The sequence below is a fragment of the Vanessa cardui genome, chromosome 18, assembly GCF_905220365.1.
Source record: "Vanessa cardui chromosome 18, ilVanCard2.1, whole genome shotgun sequence".
Lineage (NCBI taxonomy): Eukaryota > Metazoa > Arthropoda > Insecta > Lepidoptera > Nymphalidae > Vanessa > Vanessa cardui.
Genome location: NC_061140.1, coordinates 8,441,316 through 8,461,462, shown reverse-complemented (window position 1 = coordinate 8,461,462; position 20,147 = coordinate 8,441,316). Strand labels below are relative to the sequence as shown.

Sequence of the window (20,147 nt, the reverse complement as noted above, 5' to 3'; positions counted from 1 at the left end):
GATTTATTTCGGGTAATATTTGTATGAATTAATACCCATTACTTATTTTAAATAGATAGCTGTATTTAATTTGTAATAATTAAATTATTGATATTATATTAAAACAATTACTTTAGTAATAATAATTAAATAAGGTTCAAAATAGCTTTACCAACCCCAATATATAAACCCAAAATATAAAAATATCGTAATTTTAATATCTTTTTGGGCAGTCGTATTATTTTAACATAATTTTTCTACTCTTTCTCGTGAGCGTTTAGTTTTACGCATGTGTGAGAGAGCCGGAACGAACGATGCCGAATCAAGCCGAACGTCAGTCGAGCGGGGCGCGGTCGCCGTCAGTCGTCACGGAGTGGAGCTGGTGCTTGTCATCCGGCCGCCATTATCTCATATGAATTCATAAAATCAATTAAAGTTTTCGCTGTCGTTACGGTTTTGAGTGTCGTGTTTAGTACAGGATCGTGAAAGTTACAAAGATTCGATCGTTTTTACAAGTGTTTTAACACGCTGAAACAGTGATCAGTGATATAGTTAGGTTACTGTGTTGAGTGTTAACGTTGTGTAGGGTGGCTCCGGTTAGGCCGGGGCGGCAGGACGCGATCGGAGCGTATGCAAAGGGAGCGGTGAGAGCGCGCCCGGCTCGGGAGTCGGGGCGGACGGCAGCCAGAGCACAGGAACAGCTGCCGACATGGGTTGTACTCAGTCGGCCGAGGAGCGCGCGGCGGCTGCCCGAAGCCGACAGATCGAGAGGGACTTGAAAGAGGATGGCATTCAAGCCTCTAAAGATATAAAGTTACTGCTGCTAGGTACGATTTGTCGGTAATGTAGTTGCCGGTACTCATGGCCGCACCCCAACTTGCCTTTTTGGGTTTGTGCAAGTTGTTAACGAATGTTTATTTGCGGTTTATAAAACGCTACATATTCAAATATCAAGTACTCATATAAAATAATGAATGAATAAATAGGTGCTTACTTAAATTTATCGATGATTACATACAATCAGGTCAGAGGCATGTAGGAATTGCAATTAGCTTTCTCTTGAAAGTAATCAATATGCTGGTATGCATCATTGTTCCGTATTCGTACGAAAGTGTTTATTTGTTTCATAATTAACATACTAATAATACAGCAATAAAAAATATTTTTTTCTAATTTCGTTTGTGTCAATCAATAAAATTCATAATACTTTCAGTTTAAATTAGTTTAAACAAACTACAAACACTTGTAGTTTGTTTAAACTAATTTATTGTAAAAGTGTATATCAGTAATACAATGTGTAATAATTTTTCCTGCATATCACATTTTCCTCATAATAATTTATATATCAACACAACTGAAACAATATAAAACATATAATATGTATTTTATGTTATATGAATAAATGTATATCCATTATTATTGCCATTTAAAAATATACTTATAGTAAAAAGCAGCTGAGTAGTTGAAATCTGAGTAAAAGAAGATTTTATATTTGTTTATAAGGTGATATATAGTTCTATATGTAATAGATGTAACATAGTTGACATACATGAAACTACAACCCATCTCTGTGTAACAAGAAAAGATTAAAAAACCACACATGCATTTACTGTTGGAAAATGAAAGCATAATGGCTATCTTATAATAACTAAGGTAATTAAAGTGCACATTGAAGAAATACTAACAAAAAAAGGTATCTTTAAAATATATAGGTATAACTACGTTAGGTCATGTCTAAATAATGATTTAGTGGGAATTGTATTGAAAAAAAAACAATTTCCTTTCTTTTTAATCATGTTACACTATAATACAGCTTAAAACTGAAAAGATGGAAACCTATTTTAAAGGAACTGTCTATTATAATATAAATATCTAGGCAATTTAAAAAAAGGCAAGCTCAAATCTCAAGTAAGGATACTGAGCCACTTTTTTATACCTAATATATGACAACCATGCCCTAAAACGCAAGTAAAGTTACAGGCGACAACTGTTTGTAGGTAATGTAACTTTTGCAGCATTTCATGAATATAATAAATTGTATGACTTTTTACAGTTTTGAATCAACTTAATATTTACATACTTTGGCACTTACAGAAGCAAAAATATATGTTATAATGTTATGTTTTCCTGAATACCACTGTAACCCATAATCAGATATTGCTAATAGGTATTTATTTATGATTCAAATTAAATTCAGTTAATTTTAAATTTATTCTATTAAATAAATTGTTATCATTATTTTGCAAACTGCCTTACTTGGTTTAAGGAAGGTTTTTTGTAATTACTGTGTTAGTCTGAAAAATTTTGGAAATAGTTAAAAGCTTTAATTTTGATTTAAAAACTTCATTCATCAGTATACATTGCCTGTGCAAAATAATCGTAAAATTTGATATGGATTTAATTAAATGTAATTACATATAATTCTGCTGTTTCAGTCTTAAAAATGTCATTGAACGCAGCTATTTTTGAATGTTTTATCAATAACATAGTTTACATTTCTAATTTGCTATATTTCACAAAGGTACATTGGTGAAATAGTTCCACTGCTAAAATGTATATTAGCCCAGTACCTATCTATTAAGATAACTAAGATACATTCATACGAGGAAGTGGTTAACTTTATTAGTCATTTACAAAGATTTTTTTCTGTATGACTCAGTAGCTGTCATGAAGAAGAGAATTGAAATGATATTTCGAACATTAATAAATATGAGTTGAAGTTATTCTCGGAATTGTTTTGACTTTTACTTTTAGTGTATGCATTTACATAAGGTTAATAACCTCTTATTCATAACGTGGTACATAAATTCATTAGCAATTTAATTTCGTAATTGAAATAGGATTTTTCGTGCAGTCTAATGGTAAATCTAAATTCGCTCTCTGACGACGGAGGGCGCATTGCAGCCTCGGATAAAATTTCCAAGCTGCTTACTTTCGCATTTTTTTTATTTATTTCATACTTTTTAATGGCGCACTGCTCATTTATAATTAATTAAAAGCTATTTACTAATGAAATCATTTTACACGTGCAAATAGACGTACAGAGTTCGATTGAAAGATGGGGATGCTATTATATATATACTTACATAAGTTTAATTCATTCATAGGTCTATTTAAACAAAATATTTGTAATACGATTTATATACAATCCTTCCCATTCAAGTACATACCGAAAAAGATAAGTTATGTTACTTCTCTTTTATCTATGGTATAGATAATCTAATCTTAAAATATGATATAACCAAATCCAATGTCAGATTTCCAAGCTTTTTATCGAAACTCCACTAAGGAGCCGTTGATGATATTGTCCGAATGTATAACTTTCATTTCATTTTAAATGCTAAATATTATTTCGGTTTCATATTCTCTTGTTTTAAACGCGTTTTTCATTGCATAAATTACGTAATTATACATAATATGCAATGATAGATGATTTTATTGATTCTGATTGAGCTCTTAGCCAATAAATTATCACCACATTTTAACGCCCCCATAGAGAAACTTAATCTATCACGTCCTTCCAATTACTATTACACATTCTTGTTTGGACAACGCTATAAAAGAAAATATGTATTCTTTCGTGTAATATTATATGCGGAAAAGTAATATGAAGAATATTTGGAAAATGAATTGAACTTGTCTGGGGGTCAATAATTTCGAACTATTTTGTTATGTAAGCAATAAAAGTAAAACATTTATTTTTCAATACTCCAATGAAGGTGTCCGTAATCATTTGAGTTTTTTTCTGTCTTTCTGAAAACACAAATATGCAACAACATATTTTGTAATACGTAAATTATCGATTTTAGAATACATTTTACGATCCAATATAACAACTGTTCTTCACATTTTATCATTTTGATTTATTTGTAATGTCATTCACGAACGGGATATCTAACCCATATTAAACATAACATATATATCTGTATAATATGTTCGTGACAATGTAATATTGAATACAAATATGTTTCGTATTATGTATACAAAATATTTTATAGCACGGATCGGGATCGTTTCGCTGTCTATCAGTGACGCTGTTGAAACTTAAATAACCCTATCGTTTAACGTTACCAAAAAGCCGGCAGGTCGGATGTTATAGACAGGTTTATCACGCGGTCCGCGCTCGAGCACGCGACCAACGGTTTTATCACGATGATATCACAAAAGCCCCTATTTCGACACATCAGATCGCACAGATAAAATATCCGAAGATTGACGGCTTTAATATTTTATGTAACACCGTATACGTGGTTATTTCGAATCATCAAAGAGCGAAACGAACGTGTGATTGAATGTGTGATGTATGATTCGAATAAAACTGCGATTAAATATTGAGAATCGAAACATTCGTATCTGATGTCTCGAGATGTTTCTTCTTGGTCTGACGATCTTCTGCCTTCGATCGTATACACCATTATGAGTTGAAGCACGGGTTCAAGACAATCAATCCTTTGCATTTTTATGGTCTTTACGAATATTCGGTTCATACCGATAGCAATACGAGATAATTGACACAAATGATACAATCACATATACACGATCAAGGTTTTGGATAATAAGTAATATATCAAAATATTTTGACAATAGATAATACTATCAGACGATATTTAACTGATTCAATTATTATTAATTAATTATAATCGGTGATACACTTGAATTGAATCCTTGCTGTAATAATTATCTACGATTCATTCTTTGAAGGTAAGAACAATAATTGTGTGATTGCAACTATAAATTGAATCAAGAGTGGACTCAGTAGGTGATATGTGTATCGGGAGGTCAAAGATCGGCCGTTCGCGTCGACGGCGAGCCAATTAGATACAAGCGGGGTCACAATGATCAGACCTGGTATTTGACAGGGTTTACTTTTGCGACACCCACGTTACCCACAGTCACTATTTTATTGATTATGATTGGCTTACGAATTATTAGTAATGCCGAATTCAAATTAATATTTTAGTAGGTTTTATGTGAATCGATTTTTTAAATCTTCTTTTATTACCAGGTTCGAGCTGTAGAAGCTGAATTTCATAAAGAAAAAAAAACTATATCCTAGTATAGATTAGACTACTACCGAAGGCGGTACTCACTGGTCAAAAGCCTGACCTTAACAAATAACAATAAACATTTGTGCTACATTACGCGAATACATAAAAAATTACCTTAATCACAAAAATTCAGTATTTGAAAAAGCTTTTTATTCATCCTTTTCTCTCAACTGTTTTGTTAAATCCATCACATGTAAACACTTTTATTCCCGATCCCTGTACATAACTTGCTAATTCCTCTACTAATACTAATTTCGGAGCAACGAGTACTATAGGTATATGAGGTCGTAGCGTTTTTCATATGGAAGAAATTTTTTAATACGTATCGTAGAAATTTCTGGCATGCAAGAAAATGTATTGAGTTATTATATCATAACCAATATTTCAAATTACTTTTTGACATATAATATGGATAGAATTTTTGAACTGATAATATTTGGTAGTTCTAAAAATTTTCTGTTAAGAATTCTTACTTATCGTAAAGTTATTTACATGATTCACCGATTAAATCGGTAAAAATCAAGTTAGATTGACTCGTGTAGCTCAAATCGATCAAAATATCGATTACTATCGAGATTGTATATCGAGAACTAATGTGTGGTGCAATTATTCTAGACTTCACGACGATAATTTATTTCCTGTTGGTGAGGGAAATCTTCATATATCGGCTGAAATTCTGCTATAACTGTGTCTACTAAAATACTTTAGAACAGTGATTCAGAGATCTTAAAGCTTCTTCTGTTACCCAGCACAGGGACATCTACGTGCTACTATATATTATGTACCTGTAGTACTATATATGTTTGTTAAGTTGTATATGGTATGATAATAATACACAAGGTGTGTACGTTTTCATTTGAAATCTTTAAAACGTTTTGTTTCGAAAGCTCGCATTCGTATCGTGTTTCCCGACATCGACGATCGAAAATCCCGCCGTAGTAATCCTATGTTCTCATCTATTTTTATTTCAGATACGAGACATACATTTAGTTGAAAATGTACGGTTTACATTCGCCGAGGCAATTAACTGTTTTTATATCATTGCTAGTTTTATTGCGGTGCTTTTTATTCGTGCTAACGTCTATTCTTAACCTATCAACTTATTGTATATTATATTGCATTTCATTACGATTCATTTCTTTCTAATCTCCTGGTTTGCTTCCCCGCATCCTAAATTAAAAGTAATAGACTATGACATACAAAAACACTTAGGGCTCTTTGCTTTGTTAACAAACGAAGGTGTGCTACGAATTTATTCAAAATAATTTTTATCAATTATGGTAATTATGAAAATTAAATAAAGATATCACAGAGAGTTTTCATATTTATAATATTTTTACTACTAGCGGCTCCGCTTGGTTATATCCGCCTAAACATAACTACTCCACCTCTATTAATGACCTACCTAACGCAAAAAGTTTTGTCTATAATACTCGCATCCATAACTATTATATGCTATCTCTGTTTGATGTGTATGTTTAAAAAAGGATAGCAAGTATTTCAATCCTGTAAAAGTATAACATACAGATAGATACAACTATATTTCATGATTGCCGTTTTATTATTTTTAAAAGTGATACTGATGTGTTTCATAGCAATGGTATTGTCTGAAAGTGACCGTGTTATCAAAACTATGTTATATATAATATAGTCAATATAGAGTCATTGAGCGATTATGTTTTCTTAATAGATATATAAAATAATTAATAGTGCACCTTCAAGTGTCACTGTTGGGTTAATTAAGACATCTTCACCTGCGGCCTTTGCACCTTTCGCTTGGAAAAAAAATGACTGCCCAAATTCGAAACAGCTATCTGTATGATAAAAGGACCACTGTTTATAGCTATCTTAATTAATAAATAAATCTTCTAAAACTTCAAGACCCAATTACTTTTACCAAATTACATTAATAGTAATACTTCATGGAATTAATTAGACATACTTGGAAATACTTATCAGAACTACAAACAATATTCATGGCAGTTTATTAATTTATGTCTTTGTTTTCAGGTGCTGGCGAGTCGGGAAAGAGTACTATAGTTAAACAAATGAAGTGAGTATATTACTGTTTTATAATACAATATATTATATCGATAAATACTATATCTGGTAAAGATCTAATCAGTGATAATGAAGTGTCCCTCAAAGTAAAATCAATTATTTTTAATATGGTAAACTTAACAAATATAATTTAATATCCTTTTTTTGCTGTCCCTACCTTTACTTGTTTTACACACACTAAGACGCATATTTAGTCAGCGCGATTGTCACTCCCTTATACTAAATACATGCTTGTAATAATTAACGAAGAGGGTCGCGCCTTTATATAAGGATGGTATACAACGGCACCTTTTAAAACTGCTATACTGAAGTTTAGAAAAAACAAATTATAAGTAATGACGGATAAATGTCGACTGCTTTTAATTTAGTTAAAGAAAGTCACTTTTCAATCCCTAAAACCGAACATTAGATCATACATTATTAAATCATTTTAAAAACCGAAACTAAGCTATGCAACTAAGCATACGCGTGTGAGAAGGTACATTCCGAATATAATTAATTGTTTTTCTAATGTAGTAAATATTAGGTTGGGGAAAAAGTCTTTTCGCATATAGTATGTATGAAGTTGTAATAAAATCTCTTTGGCTATACCATTTGTATCTGGCTGGTTTTGGTATCATTAAAAAGTTTTAATTTTAAAGAAGGCATTTCCAAATTCAAATTAGGAATTTGTGTGATTTTCATTTGTTTTTGTTGTTGTTAAAATGAGTGAATCTAAAGAAGAAATTCGATACATTTTAAAATTTTACTATAAAAAAGGTAAAAATGCAACTCAAGCCGCGAAAAAAAATTGTGATGTTTATGGACCTAATGCAGTATCTGTGAGAGTAGCGCAAGTTTGGTTTAAGCGTTTTCAAGCCGGAAATTTTGATATCAAAGATGCATCTCGCTCTGGTCGCCCTGTTACGGACAAAATTGATGCCATTTTTGAAAAAGTGGAGCAAGATCGGCATATTAGTAGTTACGATGTAGCTGAAGAAATGGCAATTGACCACAAAACGGTTTTGACTCATTTGAATAAAGCTGGGTACACAAAAAAGCTCGATATATAAGTGCCTCATGAACTCACTGAAAGAAACCTAATGAACCGTGTACTCATTTGTGATTCTTTATTACGACGTAATGAAATCGAACCATTTTTGAAGGAGCTGATAACTGGAGATGAAAAGTGGATCACATACGACAAGAACGTGCGAAAAAGATCGTAGTCAAAGGCCGGTCAAGCTTCACAGACTGTGGCAAAACCCGGATTAACTCGCAACAAGGTAATGCTGTGTGTATGGTGGGATTGGAAGGGCATCATTCATTATGAGCTGTTACCGCCGGACCATCGACTCAGAACTGTATTGTGAACAATTGATGAGATTGAAGCAAGAAAATGACAACGCTAGACCTCACACATCTTTAGCCACTCAACAAAAATTACGAGAGTTTGGCTGGGAGGTATTAATGCATCCGCCGTATAGTCCTGACCTTGCACCTTCAGATTTTCATCTGATTCGGTCTCTGCAGAATTCCTTAGGCAGTGTCAGGTTAACATCACGAGAGGACTGCCAAAACCACTTGTCGCAGTTTTTCGATCAGAAGCCCCAAAATTTTTACAGCAATGGAATCATGTCACTACCAAGAAGATGGCAAAAAGTTATGGAACAAAATGGCACCTACATACTTTAGTCAAATGTAAATAAACTATAAAAAAAACTTTTTGAATTTTCATATAAAATACGAAGAAACTTTTTCCCCAACCTATTACTAATAATAAATTATCAACTTTGTAATGTATTGATGAAAGTATTGGCAAATCCGGTCCGTTTAAAATAACATAATATTATTTAGTTCATAAACAAGAATTATAAGATATACTATGTCATATCACCTACTATAAAAGCACATAAAAACACATTTGGTACGTATATTTTTTTAATTCATTTTTGTCATAAGGTAGCCTGAACAAACTATTTACGGCCATGTAATAAGCGTCTTTCAAAACTTTCCTGTCATATTAATTCGATTTTGTAATAAAAGAATAATTAACAAACACAATTTGCATCATGCAATTTGAATAACGATATTGTAACAGAAAGCGCATATTGAATAATAATTTCTTATTGCACGCAAGTCGTTAGATTAAGCAAAGCCTAGCGCGGTGTTTAATTCATTGAACAAATTTTCCACCTATAAAAAAAAATACTAATATCTTTGAAGGATTTTTACTGTTTAAACATCCTCTATATATCAATAATTGAGGATTTGTTTAGCCTTGAAGTTAATCCGAAAAATAGAGAAACTAATCGTCAAACTCTTTCCAGTATTGTGTATGCTCGCCTCTCCTGAAAGAGGGAATAAGATGGAAAGATGTAAGTGTGTTTGCGCATACATTTGTGCAAAACGTCCTACGGAATTGTGACAATGATCTGAATCCGGTTGCCTAAATTCGACTAGGACTCAGATGTATATTATGTCTGACTGAGATTCTAATAAGAGACGCCGCAATTTTTTTACTGGAATGAGTACCACAGATCACGTTAAGTCGCACAGGGAATGTGTGTATGCAAATCTGTGCAATGAGGTCGCATTAATATATCATCTTATGAATGCTCTTCACATAAGTTATCTCACGATGTGAGTATCTCGAACTACGTTACAAGGATTGGTCGACTATTTATGGATGACTTTGAAGAATTAATTGTTTCACATTATAATTTATTTACTTAGGTTACTTTTTGCAGCAAATGGTCTACGGTTACCTATCTAATAAGTTGTTTTAATACTCAATATATATTACGATATTAGTTCTGGTAGATGATACCAACAATTTTAAAAGATAATCAAATTCGAATATTCATTATTTATTCATAAAGTCTTATTATAACTGTAACTTCATTTGTTTCCTATGTTGTCTTGGGTCTGGGTGTTTGTGGTACCGTCGTTACTTCAGATTTCCCATAACACAAGTGCTTTAGCTACTTAAATTGGGATCAGAGTAATGTATGTGATGTTGTCTCATATTTATTTATTAATATTTATATTCCAACAAATGGGATAGTCTTTTTGTATTGAAATTTGTCACCTTAAATTCTTTCACTTTATGGAAATGGAATTATTATTTGCGCGTTATATCCCGATTATCTCGACAGAATGTGAACCAGTGTATTATATAATCGTTCATGAAATAAGTCAGATTTAATCACGCTATGTAAGTTAAATCAATAACGAGCTAGCAATGCGTATTGCGTACCATTATTGGCGAGTGACGTACGGAAGCGACAGACGTCAAGGAGTTCCATTAGCAGTTTACGATGAAGCAATTGTCGAGAACGATAAAAGCTCAGTCGTCATCGAGTAGGCTTCATTGTATCCGACTTGGAGTATTGACCAATCAAATAATTGGGATTAATCTCCCTTTTTGTGTTGGCCACTCTCATCATAAGTACTCTCGCCTTAAGCATTGTTGTTTGTGATAATGTTTTTTTTTAATTTATAACGGGACGAAAAGGAACGAGCTAATCGGTCCTTTTTTTATTGGAAAATTAGTTCTTAAAAGTATTTAATTAAGAAGCTTAAATTACTTTGAAGTATTGCAATGGATATGGTCAAACAAATTTTGACGGAAAACTATATTAGTTAACTAAGGCGCAAATGAAATCCTAACATGTAATTAAATGTTACTAAATATGCTCAGAAATACGTCTCATTTACCGAATAGTGATTATAGTATGATTTAGTAGCATACATTTAAAGTCAGAAACTTGTAATATTATCGGAATAGAAACTGCACCATGTGTTTGATTTTGTCGTAGGGCGTAGTTTGGGATCGAAGGATGACTTAAATCTTGTGTACATTAGCAACAAATACAATCAAGATCAAGTGAACCAAGCAGCTGTGTTTCCATAAACAAATAATTCGACCGTCTTTTAAATGATTAAGCTTAAAGCGTGTGTGAATAATTTTTCGCTTATTATATTTTAAATATAGAAATTGTTACAGTTATTATAAAGTCAATACCCCATTGTTACAGTACTTTAGCGACACGAATTTTATCGATTAATCATTTTGCATACCAAATGTTGGAAAATATTAATCCCTTCGAAAAGTTTTTCAATAGGTTTTTATAAAATGTACCACCTACTAATAATTCTGACACATCAAATTATAATATTCGTCGATATTTTATTGGTATTGAATATAATGTCGAAATTATATCTGATTTTGCGATGGATAAATGGAACATTGGTGACGCCACTCGTTCCCGGATGCGGGCGGCCCTGTGATAACTATGTAAGCGTGACGTCAAATTTGCGACGCATGCGCTCTGTCATGTCCTCCACGCCTTTACCAATATACGAAAGTCGATCTTAAAATCGACAAATGTATGAAAACACTCATCCAGTTTTTCTTTAAGTTCCATGTTTGATTTTTTCATAAGCCGAGGATTTCAAGCTCAATTAGCATGAATGTTATGTATTTCATCGTGACTTACGGTTTTCCTCAAAAATAAATGCCCGTTTCGAATAATAAACGGGTTAGTGAACCGAGCTGTGTATAATGTAATAACAGTAGAAAATATATTTCTTACTGGGTGATAAACAATCTAGGTTTTCTCGTTAATGTCATTGTTTCCAAAAAATAGAAGCTCGCTGAGATTTTATATGTCCGGCGCTTCCATTGTTCGTATTCTTGAAACGTATTGCCATAAAAAACTTATAATAAAACACAGGCCGAATTATATGTGTGCGACGTCAACAGTTTATCAATTCTATTTAATGATTTATATTTACAATCGTTTTTATACTTAACCTAAATGTATCCCAATAGGCTCGTGTCCATACTAATGTATCCTGTAACTTTTTTATGTTGTGTCTAGTTCTTATTTTTTTTAATTTGATGGTTGCCAATTAATAAAAAGGTGGCATTGTAAAAATATAGACAATCTATATTAAGTTATACGATAAAACGGAATCAATACTACAAGTATATTATAAAAATAATAATTAACTATAAGATCTTGTAATGAGTGACATATTACGAACGTTTGTAAACTGTTTCTTTTCGAATGTAGGCGTTCCCTTTGATGTGTTTTTTGGTATAATATATATATTTTTTCAACAGAATCATCCACGAGAGTGGCTTCACAAATGAAGATTTCAAACAGTATCGGCCCGTGGTATACAGCAACACGATCCAGTCACTCGTCGCCATATTGCGCGCCATGCCAAACCTGGGCATCACTTATGGGAATAAGGATCGCGAGGTATAGTATAATCAATTGTTTTCAATAAATGATCCCCAATTTTATTCACGGAATATAAGAACTTTTAAAGGCTTCTAAAGAGTTTTGATAATTTTAATATTGTTCTATTTTTAAATTTTAAGGACCACTTTTTAATTTGTAGTTCGCACTCTCAATCGGTTTAATAATATGTATTGATAGACTGGTTTTCATTTTTTTTTCTAACGATATGGCATTTCCCACAGTTCACACGCAGTGCGTATCTATCGAAATCGATTAGTGGTTATAATATGTAGAAACGCTATCGATAAACAAGTTATTTTTAGTATTTTCGATAATGAAGATGGATTATTTGATATCTAATATAATCACTTGCTTAAGAATACGATACTGATATTAACTATAACTACATTATCTACATGTTTTATTATGAAAAGTCATATATATTTTATCAGAAGTGACTTAATACTTATGTTTATAAAATTAATTACTATTTCCCGCAAAGAAAAAGCGGAGAATACTAAAATTTAACATGTAGAGTTTTAGTCTTCTAAAATAAAAGGATTAGATTATATAAATTTAACCTTATACAGTTTTAACGCAAATGCTATAGGCTCAGGTTGTACGTAATATAATCTAAGAATTTAGCTCGATTCAGTGCAGTACCAACTAATAATAGTGGAATCAATACCTTATCTGAATTAGAACGCTACATTTTAATATTTATTCGACTGTTATTAATATCTTACAGTATTTGAACTGTCTTAACAAAAGTTTTTGTGTGTGTGCGTATGTCATTTCGGAAGGTTTTCGAGTAAGAATAAGTTATACGATCTATGAATTAAAATTAATTAAATTGTAATGGTTGGTATTGAAGCAGTCTATATCTATATTATTTCTAAGCTGCCGCTAACTGAGTATGAGAAGTTGTTAGTTTAAACTGTAAGTATATGAATAACAATAAAACTTTAGTTCTCTCAACATTTCACACGAGCCGGATTTTGGCACATTTGAGCTCCTAATCTCTTAGTATCGAGTACAGTTTCAATTGGTGATTTCTAGTGGATCTTAAAACGTAGTATAACGAATGTGTTGCTTATGTAAATGTTATTTTAATACAATTTATAAAAATCGGTTTTTGTTTGCGGATTGAAATTACTTTCGAAAACTATTCTGTAATGCAAATTTGGCCTAAAAAATGAGATGTGTAGGTAACAACGGTTTATTTTTGAATTGTAAGCAAAAATATTATAACACTATTTAAGTGTTATAAAAATGTTAATATCGTATACTATTCCATTACATAATACTATTGATTACGATTAAGAATCGATCAATACAATAGCTAAAACATTGCATGTTAGAGTTTTGAATTAATTCGACAATTATCGATTTCTCTATTCGAGAGCAAAATCGATTTAAACTGAAGCTATGTTTAGTGTTTTGTGTGTGCGTGTAATTTGTATTCGATTCCAAAATTGTAAAACATTCCTGCTCCGCAAAGTCATTGTAATTCACAATGTTATCTTAATGTTTTCTTTCACTTGCGGCGTGGAATCTTTAAAATGTTAAATATTACCAACATTAAGAAATATTTTATAGTAGATAGTGTTTTTTATCTGTTAGTCTATTCAAATTACAAGATAATTAAGATAGCAATAAGCACCTTTAATAGTAGAATTGACATGACACACGAGATCTTGTAATCTATGGTAAATTATTTATGGTATTCACTATAGATCCTTGAAAAAATTTAGTTTAAAATGTCGGTGAAGTTTTAATGGTAGTTAAGTGGAATAGTTTTGTATTGTAAATATATATTTATCAAGAAATGTTTGAGGGAATAACATAGTAGAGCTATTAGCAAATAGAATAGAATATGTAAATCTAAGTAAAGTGTCATTTTGTTTTTCCATTGGAATAAACTATACATAAACAAAACAATGAATACAAAGATGATAGCTCTTCTCTATTCTGTTCTTAATTTAAAATAAAAAATAACGCATTATTATAATCTTCGCTTTAAGTATTCCGATTATAGAATATTATATCGGCCCGTTAACCATAAAACATGTATTACCAAGACCGTTCTATAAATAATGTTTAGTTCGTAAAAATTAATCTATTGCATCAAGCATCGCTCGCTAAGTGCCCGAGTTTCCCCTCGATGATAACTCGCATTACGAAGTAATTTCACTATGGCAACATTGCCATAAAATATTTTTATAACCTCCAACGCGCTTGATACAGATTAATTTCTAAAAATCACTTCATCGTTTTTATTATCTGTTCGTTTTCTATTCTTAATATTCTTTTTTTTATACGATCGCATATGTTTAGCCAGGCTTAGGTATTAAGATATAAATATGATAGCTCTATAATTAAAACATGCTATATAATAGCAGATACTTTATATTTCAAAGCGAAATGGCGGTTTTATGTAATGGATGCTAATTTGTGCATTGATCTCAGTTTATATCTGTAACATTAATTAATCGTTAAAATATGTTAAGTGTGTTTAGTATTTATGTCATTAGATAATAAAAACGAGAATGTACGAATATTCCTTGAGTCACAGTGAAATGATCAAACGGGCTATATAAATTTTTGTGAATCATTATTACACGATGGACATTAACAAATATTTTCTTGTAATCTTTAATTAAACTATTAATAATAAAATATCGAAACCGTCTTTAATACAGTAATCATATTATCTATTAACGATTAAATATTTTATTAAAAGATCGTTGATGATGATGTAATAAAATCTAACATATTTCTGTCTGTTTATTTTTATTGTACGTACAAAATATATCCTATAGCGTTACTTTTGATAATTGATAACTAGCCTAACCTCCGGCTTTACCCTCGCGAAATTTATAATACTACCTATAGTACAGGAACCATCAAACCCAATTGTACTTTTTCGACTGGGATAAAGTTTAAGCGTGAAGAGGTTACAGTAAATAGAGTTTAATGAAAAGATGAGTTTTGATAATAATTCATTAATCTGATTAAAATATGCAAACTGAAAAGGAAATATGTGTACGTACATCATAAAGTCCTGCATGTAGGTTTTCTAACGATTAATGTTTGGTAAATAGGTTCTGTTCATTCAAAATGCACTATTTAAAAACTTGGTACTTGTCCGATTTGTACCTGGATCTTCTATGATGACTGTAGTTAATCTTTTTACTATATAAAGTATACTATATAGATGCACAATTGTTGTTATATATAAAGATTAAGAGGTTAGATAAATAACAATACGTAAAATTGCAATTAATTTGCATACAGATTCCGTTATCGAAGTAAGGAGCAAACTACATTACTACTGATTTGCTTACTTGCTTGAGTCTATAGTAGTCTCGTCGTTTTGACTTTACGATTTATTAATATCGTAAGACTGATTTCGAAATGTGTTGAAAAATTATACGGAAATATAGGAGTAGGTTGTAAAGTATACATAACGTATTTATAAAGAGGTCGAGAGGGTATGGATACCAATATTTATCTATTCCGATAATACTTGCATTATATTCTGTGAGAAACGCAGCTGTAATACAACACCTAAAGAATTGAATGAAGTTTTCTGTTCAGTTAATAGGAATTTTTTTAAGAAATGTTTGATCGTAAAAAATTATAATTATTCATTTAATTAAAATCCAGTAATACTTTGATCGCTGAGGCTATAAATGGATTACTTACCTTAGTTTACTGGCTAACTTACACGATCTGTCTATCTTATTTTTTAATAGTGCGAGTGTGATACACAAATAAGCAACAACAAAAACAGCCTATAAATTCCCACTACTGGGCTAAAGGCCTCCTCTCCCTTTTGAGGAGAAGTTTTGGAACATATTCCAGCACGCTGTTCCAATGCGGGTTGGTGGAATACACATGTGGCAGAATTTCTATGAAATTAGTCACATGCAGGTGTCCTCACGATGTTTTCCTTCACCGTTGAGCACGAGAAGAATTATAAAGACAAATTAAGCACATGAACCGGCGGTGCTTGCTTGGGTTTGATCGCAATTATCGGTTAAGATGCACGCGTTCTAACCACTGGGCCATCTCGACACAAATAAACAATGAATATATAGTAACAATCCCACCTTACATCTTGCAGATACATAGTCCTGTAAAGGTCAGAGATCAGTATTTCCTTATTCATGAGGATGAGCTTTGCTTTGCGACTACAATTACGATTTTTACATTTATTCGAACAATAGTTGCTTTTTCATTGGACTCTTTTAATGGTATTATTTATAGAGGGCGTGGGGGTGTCCTTTATTTAATTCTAATTACTTTACTCGTGTCTCGTCGTCTAATTACATCATTCATCAGCTATTCTATTGCTACATAGCAAAACAGTATGTCCCGGTTTGAAGGTTAAGTTAACAGGTGTTATAACAGACACAAGGGGCATAATATCTTAGATTCAGTGGTTGGCTTACATTTCTTGCAGTGTCATTGTTTATAGGGCATGGCCAAGACATAAGTATATACGATAGATGATAGCTTATTCGCTAAGTTGCAACTCTATTTAAAAGAAAATAATGGGCATTTTTTTAAATATAGTTTTTTTTTTACTTTATTTACTCTGGGCAATCCGAGATGGTCGAAGTTTTTGACATACGGAAAACAGCGCGAGGAAATCTGTATATGACGAATTTCAATAAAATACTGCCACACGTGTGCACCACCAAACCGCAATGCTACAGCCTTTTTCTGTAACTCCTCATCGAACGAGGAAGTATATAAAAATAAAAAGGGATGGTACAAATAATGATTGCCGCGTGGAATCTTGGCAAGAACGTATACAAGGCCCATTTTTCCGCCGAAGTGAAATAAAAACATTTTGTGTTTTCATACTGTTGTGCCTTGGTTTCTTTCGTATTCTAATTTTTGTTGGTTTTTTCTCTTCGCAACCCAATTAAATTTTCGTATCGCATTCTCTTCGCCCCTTGCATATTTATAATGTATACAGTTTGGCAACAAACAATGGATCAATCGGATACGCCATTCAATTTATTATGCCGTACCGATCGAGGCATTGTTCTATAATATTTGATAATTAGTTTGGTGCTCGATGAATCAATACAATGCCGTTTGAATATACTTTGTGATATTTTATAACGTGTCTGAGACGGCTTTTTGACAATATCAAAGTCACAATTTGATTCAAATCAAATCAAATCAAAATAAACTTTATTCAAGTAGGCTTTTACAAGCATTTTTGAATCGTCATTTTACAATTAAGTGAAGCTACCACCAGTTCGGAAAGTAGATTCTACCGAGAAGAACCGGCAAGAAACTCAGTAGTTACTCTTTTTTAACATTTAAAAAATACAAAGTCATGTTAATTAAATACAATTATTTAAATTAATATATCCTGCTTGGAAGTCAATAGTTATTATTAAACAACAAACATTTAAAATTCATATTATATAAACATAATTCTAGGCTCATAATATCTTGTTTGCCACAGTTCGTGGTGTGTTAGCGATGTAAGGATATTGTTAATGTTTCTTAAAGCGCCCTTGTCTATGGGGGTGGTAATTACTTACCAACAGACAGACAGCCCATTTGCCCGTCCAACTATTTTATATAAGTAAGAATCATTTTCCTTGTTAGTTCCAGTTTATATTTAATTGAAATGGTTTTATACAAACCTTTTAAACAGTTTATAAAGTAAAACTTCGCGAGAAAAACCTAGAGTCTGCCACATGTGACTCAAGAGAAGCACAGTGGTGCAATATGCTCCTTAAACGGAGAAAAGTCCTTTGCCCAGGTGCGAAATTTATAGGCTGCATATTTTGAACAAATAACAATTTAATAGAGATTTTTAAAATAAAATACACACAAATGCGTAACAGTCATTTGTAAATTGTCAACGATTTATATGTGACTATTTCTTTCAATTTATATATTTGCAAACGTTTTGTAAAAATACCGTAATATTGTGTATTTAGATATTTAGATACACAGTTAATCACAAAGTATTATTTTGTGATACGTACGAGTCCTACGAATGTTATAGGTAGACGGAAATGTTTGGTTGAATGGATATTTGTTACTCAATCACGCTAGAACGGCTGAACGGTTCTGAATTAAATCTGCCACAGAGATAGATTAAATTCTGGAATAGCAAATAGGTTGCGTTTTATCGTCAACTCGTGCATCACTGCCGCTCTAGGGATCTCGTAGGTAATATTTTCCTTTCATTGTAATATAATATGTGCTGAGAATGTCAAACAATAGGTGCACATGTATGCGTTACGATAGCTTATCTAAGTACGGTTCGTCACTTTAAACTAGAGCGTACACTGTTAGGATTTGGATATTTACATTAAAAATAACCATGAAAAGATAACTATGATGTAATTAATTGTGTGAAAAATGTCTAGTGTGCATACAGTCTTATTATTTCCATTAAAAAAAGCGTATTTTCATAATGTCATTTAACCTCCTGACGCCTAAGCATTTACTGAGTTCACTTGCAACAAGGGCCGAATGTACTTTACATAGCAATAAACTGTTTTTGTTACAAAGGCCGAGACCTTGTCAGTTAAATAAAACATAAACTAGGGGTTCTCCCGAGTTTTCACCAAAACAAATGTTTCTTAACATTATTTGACGAAGACATTGAGTTTACATTTGTTTAGATATTTTTTGTCTTTTATAAAGGACTTCAGGTCATTAAGGCATAAGTAGGTTAATTGTATAAATAAAACAAATGATTACATTTATTCATATAATTTAATTTAACGTCACAAATGAAGTACCAAACATAAATATATTTATCTATTTTTATCAATATAATACAAAAAAGGTTACAAGACTACCAAATAAATATATGTCAATCTTCAAATGTCGTACTTCCTTGGTAAACCAAAATATCACATCATCAGTGGTGACATCAAGATCATATACTTCAATGAGTTCCGTAGCTGAAAGTAGCACAGCCAGCACGCCGTCTGCCCCGACCTCGACAACCAGTAGTCCTCCCGAGGATACTAGAACCGCTTCGACCTCTTGACAAATTGCTATCAACGCTGTCTCAACTGTCGCTCATGCTTCATCTGCCGATGATCGGGATTCATTGCTAGAAGCCTCAGCGAAATTTTCATCCTCACTCGAGTTTTCAAACTCGGAGTTGTTCAATAATTCCGTGATATCGCTGGTTCGTAACGCTGAAAATAATATTACGCTACTTTTGGTATGAACGCCGAATGTGATATACATACGACCAATTGCATATATTTAAACTATGAATAACGAACGAAGTGCCTTTCTATAGGTTTAATTTATTTACGACGGTTTATTTAATATATTATTTTTGTATTTCTCCCCAAAAGTACGCAAATTCCAAAGAATATTCACTAATTTTAAATTATGTAAAAAAAATCATTAAAACAATTGAATTTAATAAAAATATTTTAAGTTTTACTAACCCTGTCGGTGGCGTGCCGTCATCTTCCTGAACTCCTGAGCACGCTTCGCAAGAATGGCCGCCACTAGGTTTGATATTTCTATCGAATTCCATGGACAAACTATCGCCATTGCTTAAATTTCATTGGCTACAAGCAATCACTTGACCAATACTTTTTTAGCGGGTGAATACAAACAATCGGGAATTAATGCTACATAAAGGACGGTCGTCCGATGTCGAAATAAGAAGTTCAAAAATATTCGGCGTTTAGAGTACGATTTATTTAGCACTTTGTAAAGTACGCGAGGTGTCAGGAGGTTAAAAGATCAACGACGAATGAAAGTATTAAGTACGTATAAATAACTCGGTTTACATTATGGGCTGTTAGCG

General features: G+C 32.1%; 1 protein-coding gene across 2 annotated transcripts in view; it reads left to right on the top strand.

The window, feature by feature from the left end:
• The window catches only part of LOC124537670 (guanine nucleotide-binding protein G(o) subunit alpha), a 48,202-nt gene that overhangs the window by 1,254 nt on the left and 26,801 nt on the right, over positions 1 to 20,147 (top strand). Inside the window, exons 1-3 of one of the 2 annotated variants that reach the window (XM_047114585.1) lie at positions 319 to 806; positions 7,038 to 7,080; positions 12,199 to 12,340. In XM_047114585.1, coding sequence (XP_046970541.1) covers positions 689 to 806; positions 7,038 to 7,080; positions 12,199 to 12,340 — 303 coding nt within the window. In that variant the 5' untranslated portion in view covers positions 319 to 688. Of the gene's footprint in view, positions 1 to 318; positions 807 to 7,037; positions 7,081 to 12,198; positions 12,341 to 20,147 lie in introns of those variants that run through there. The other variant, XM_047114586.1, reaches the window with a different exon arrangement.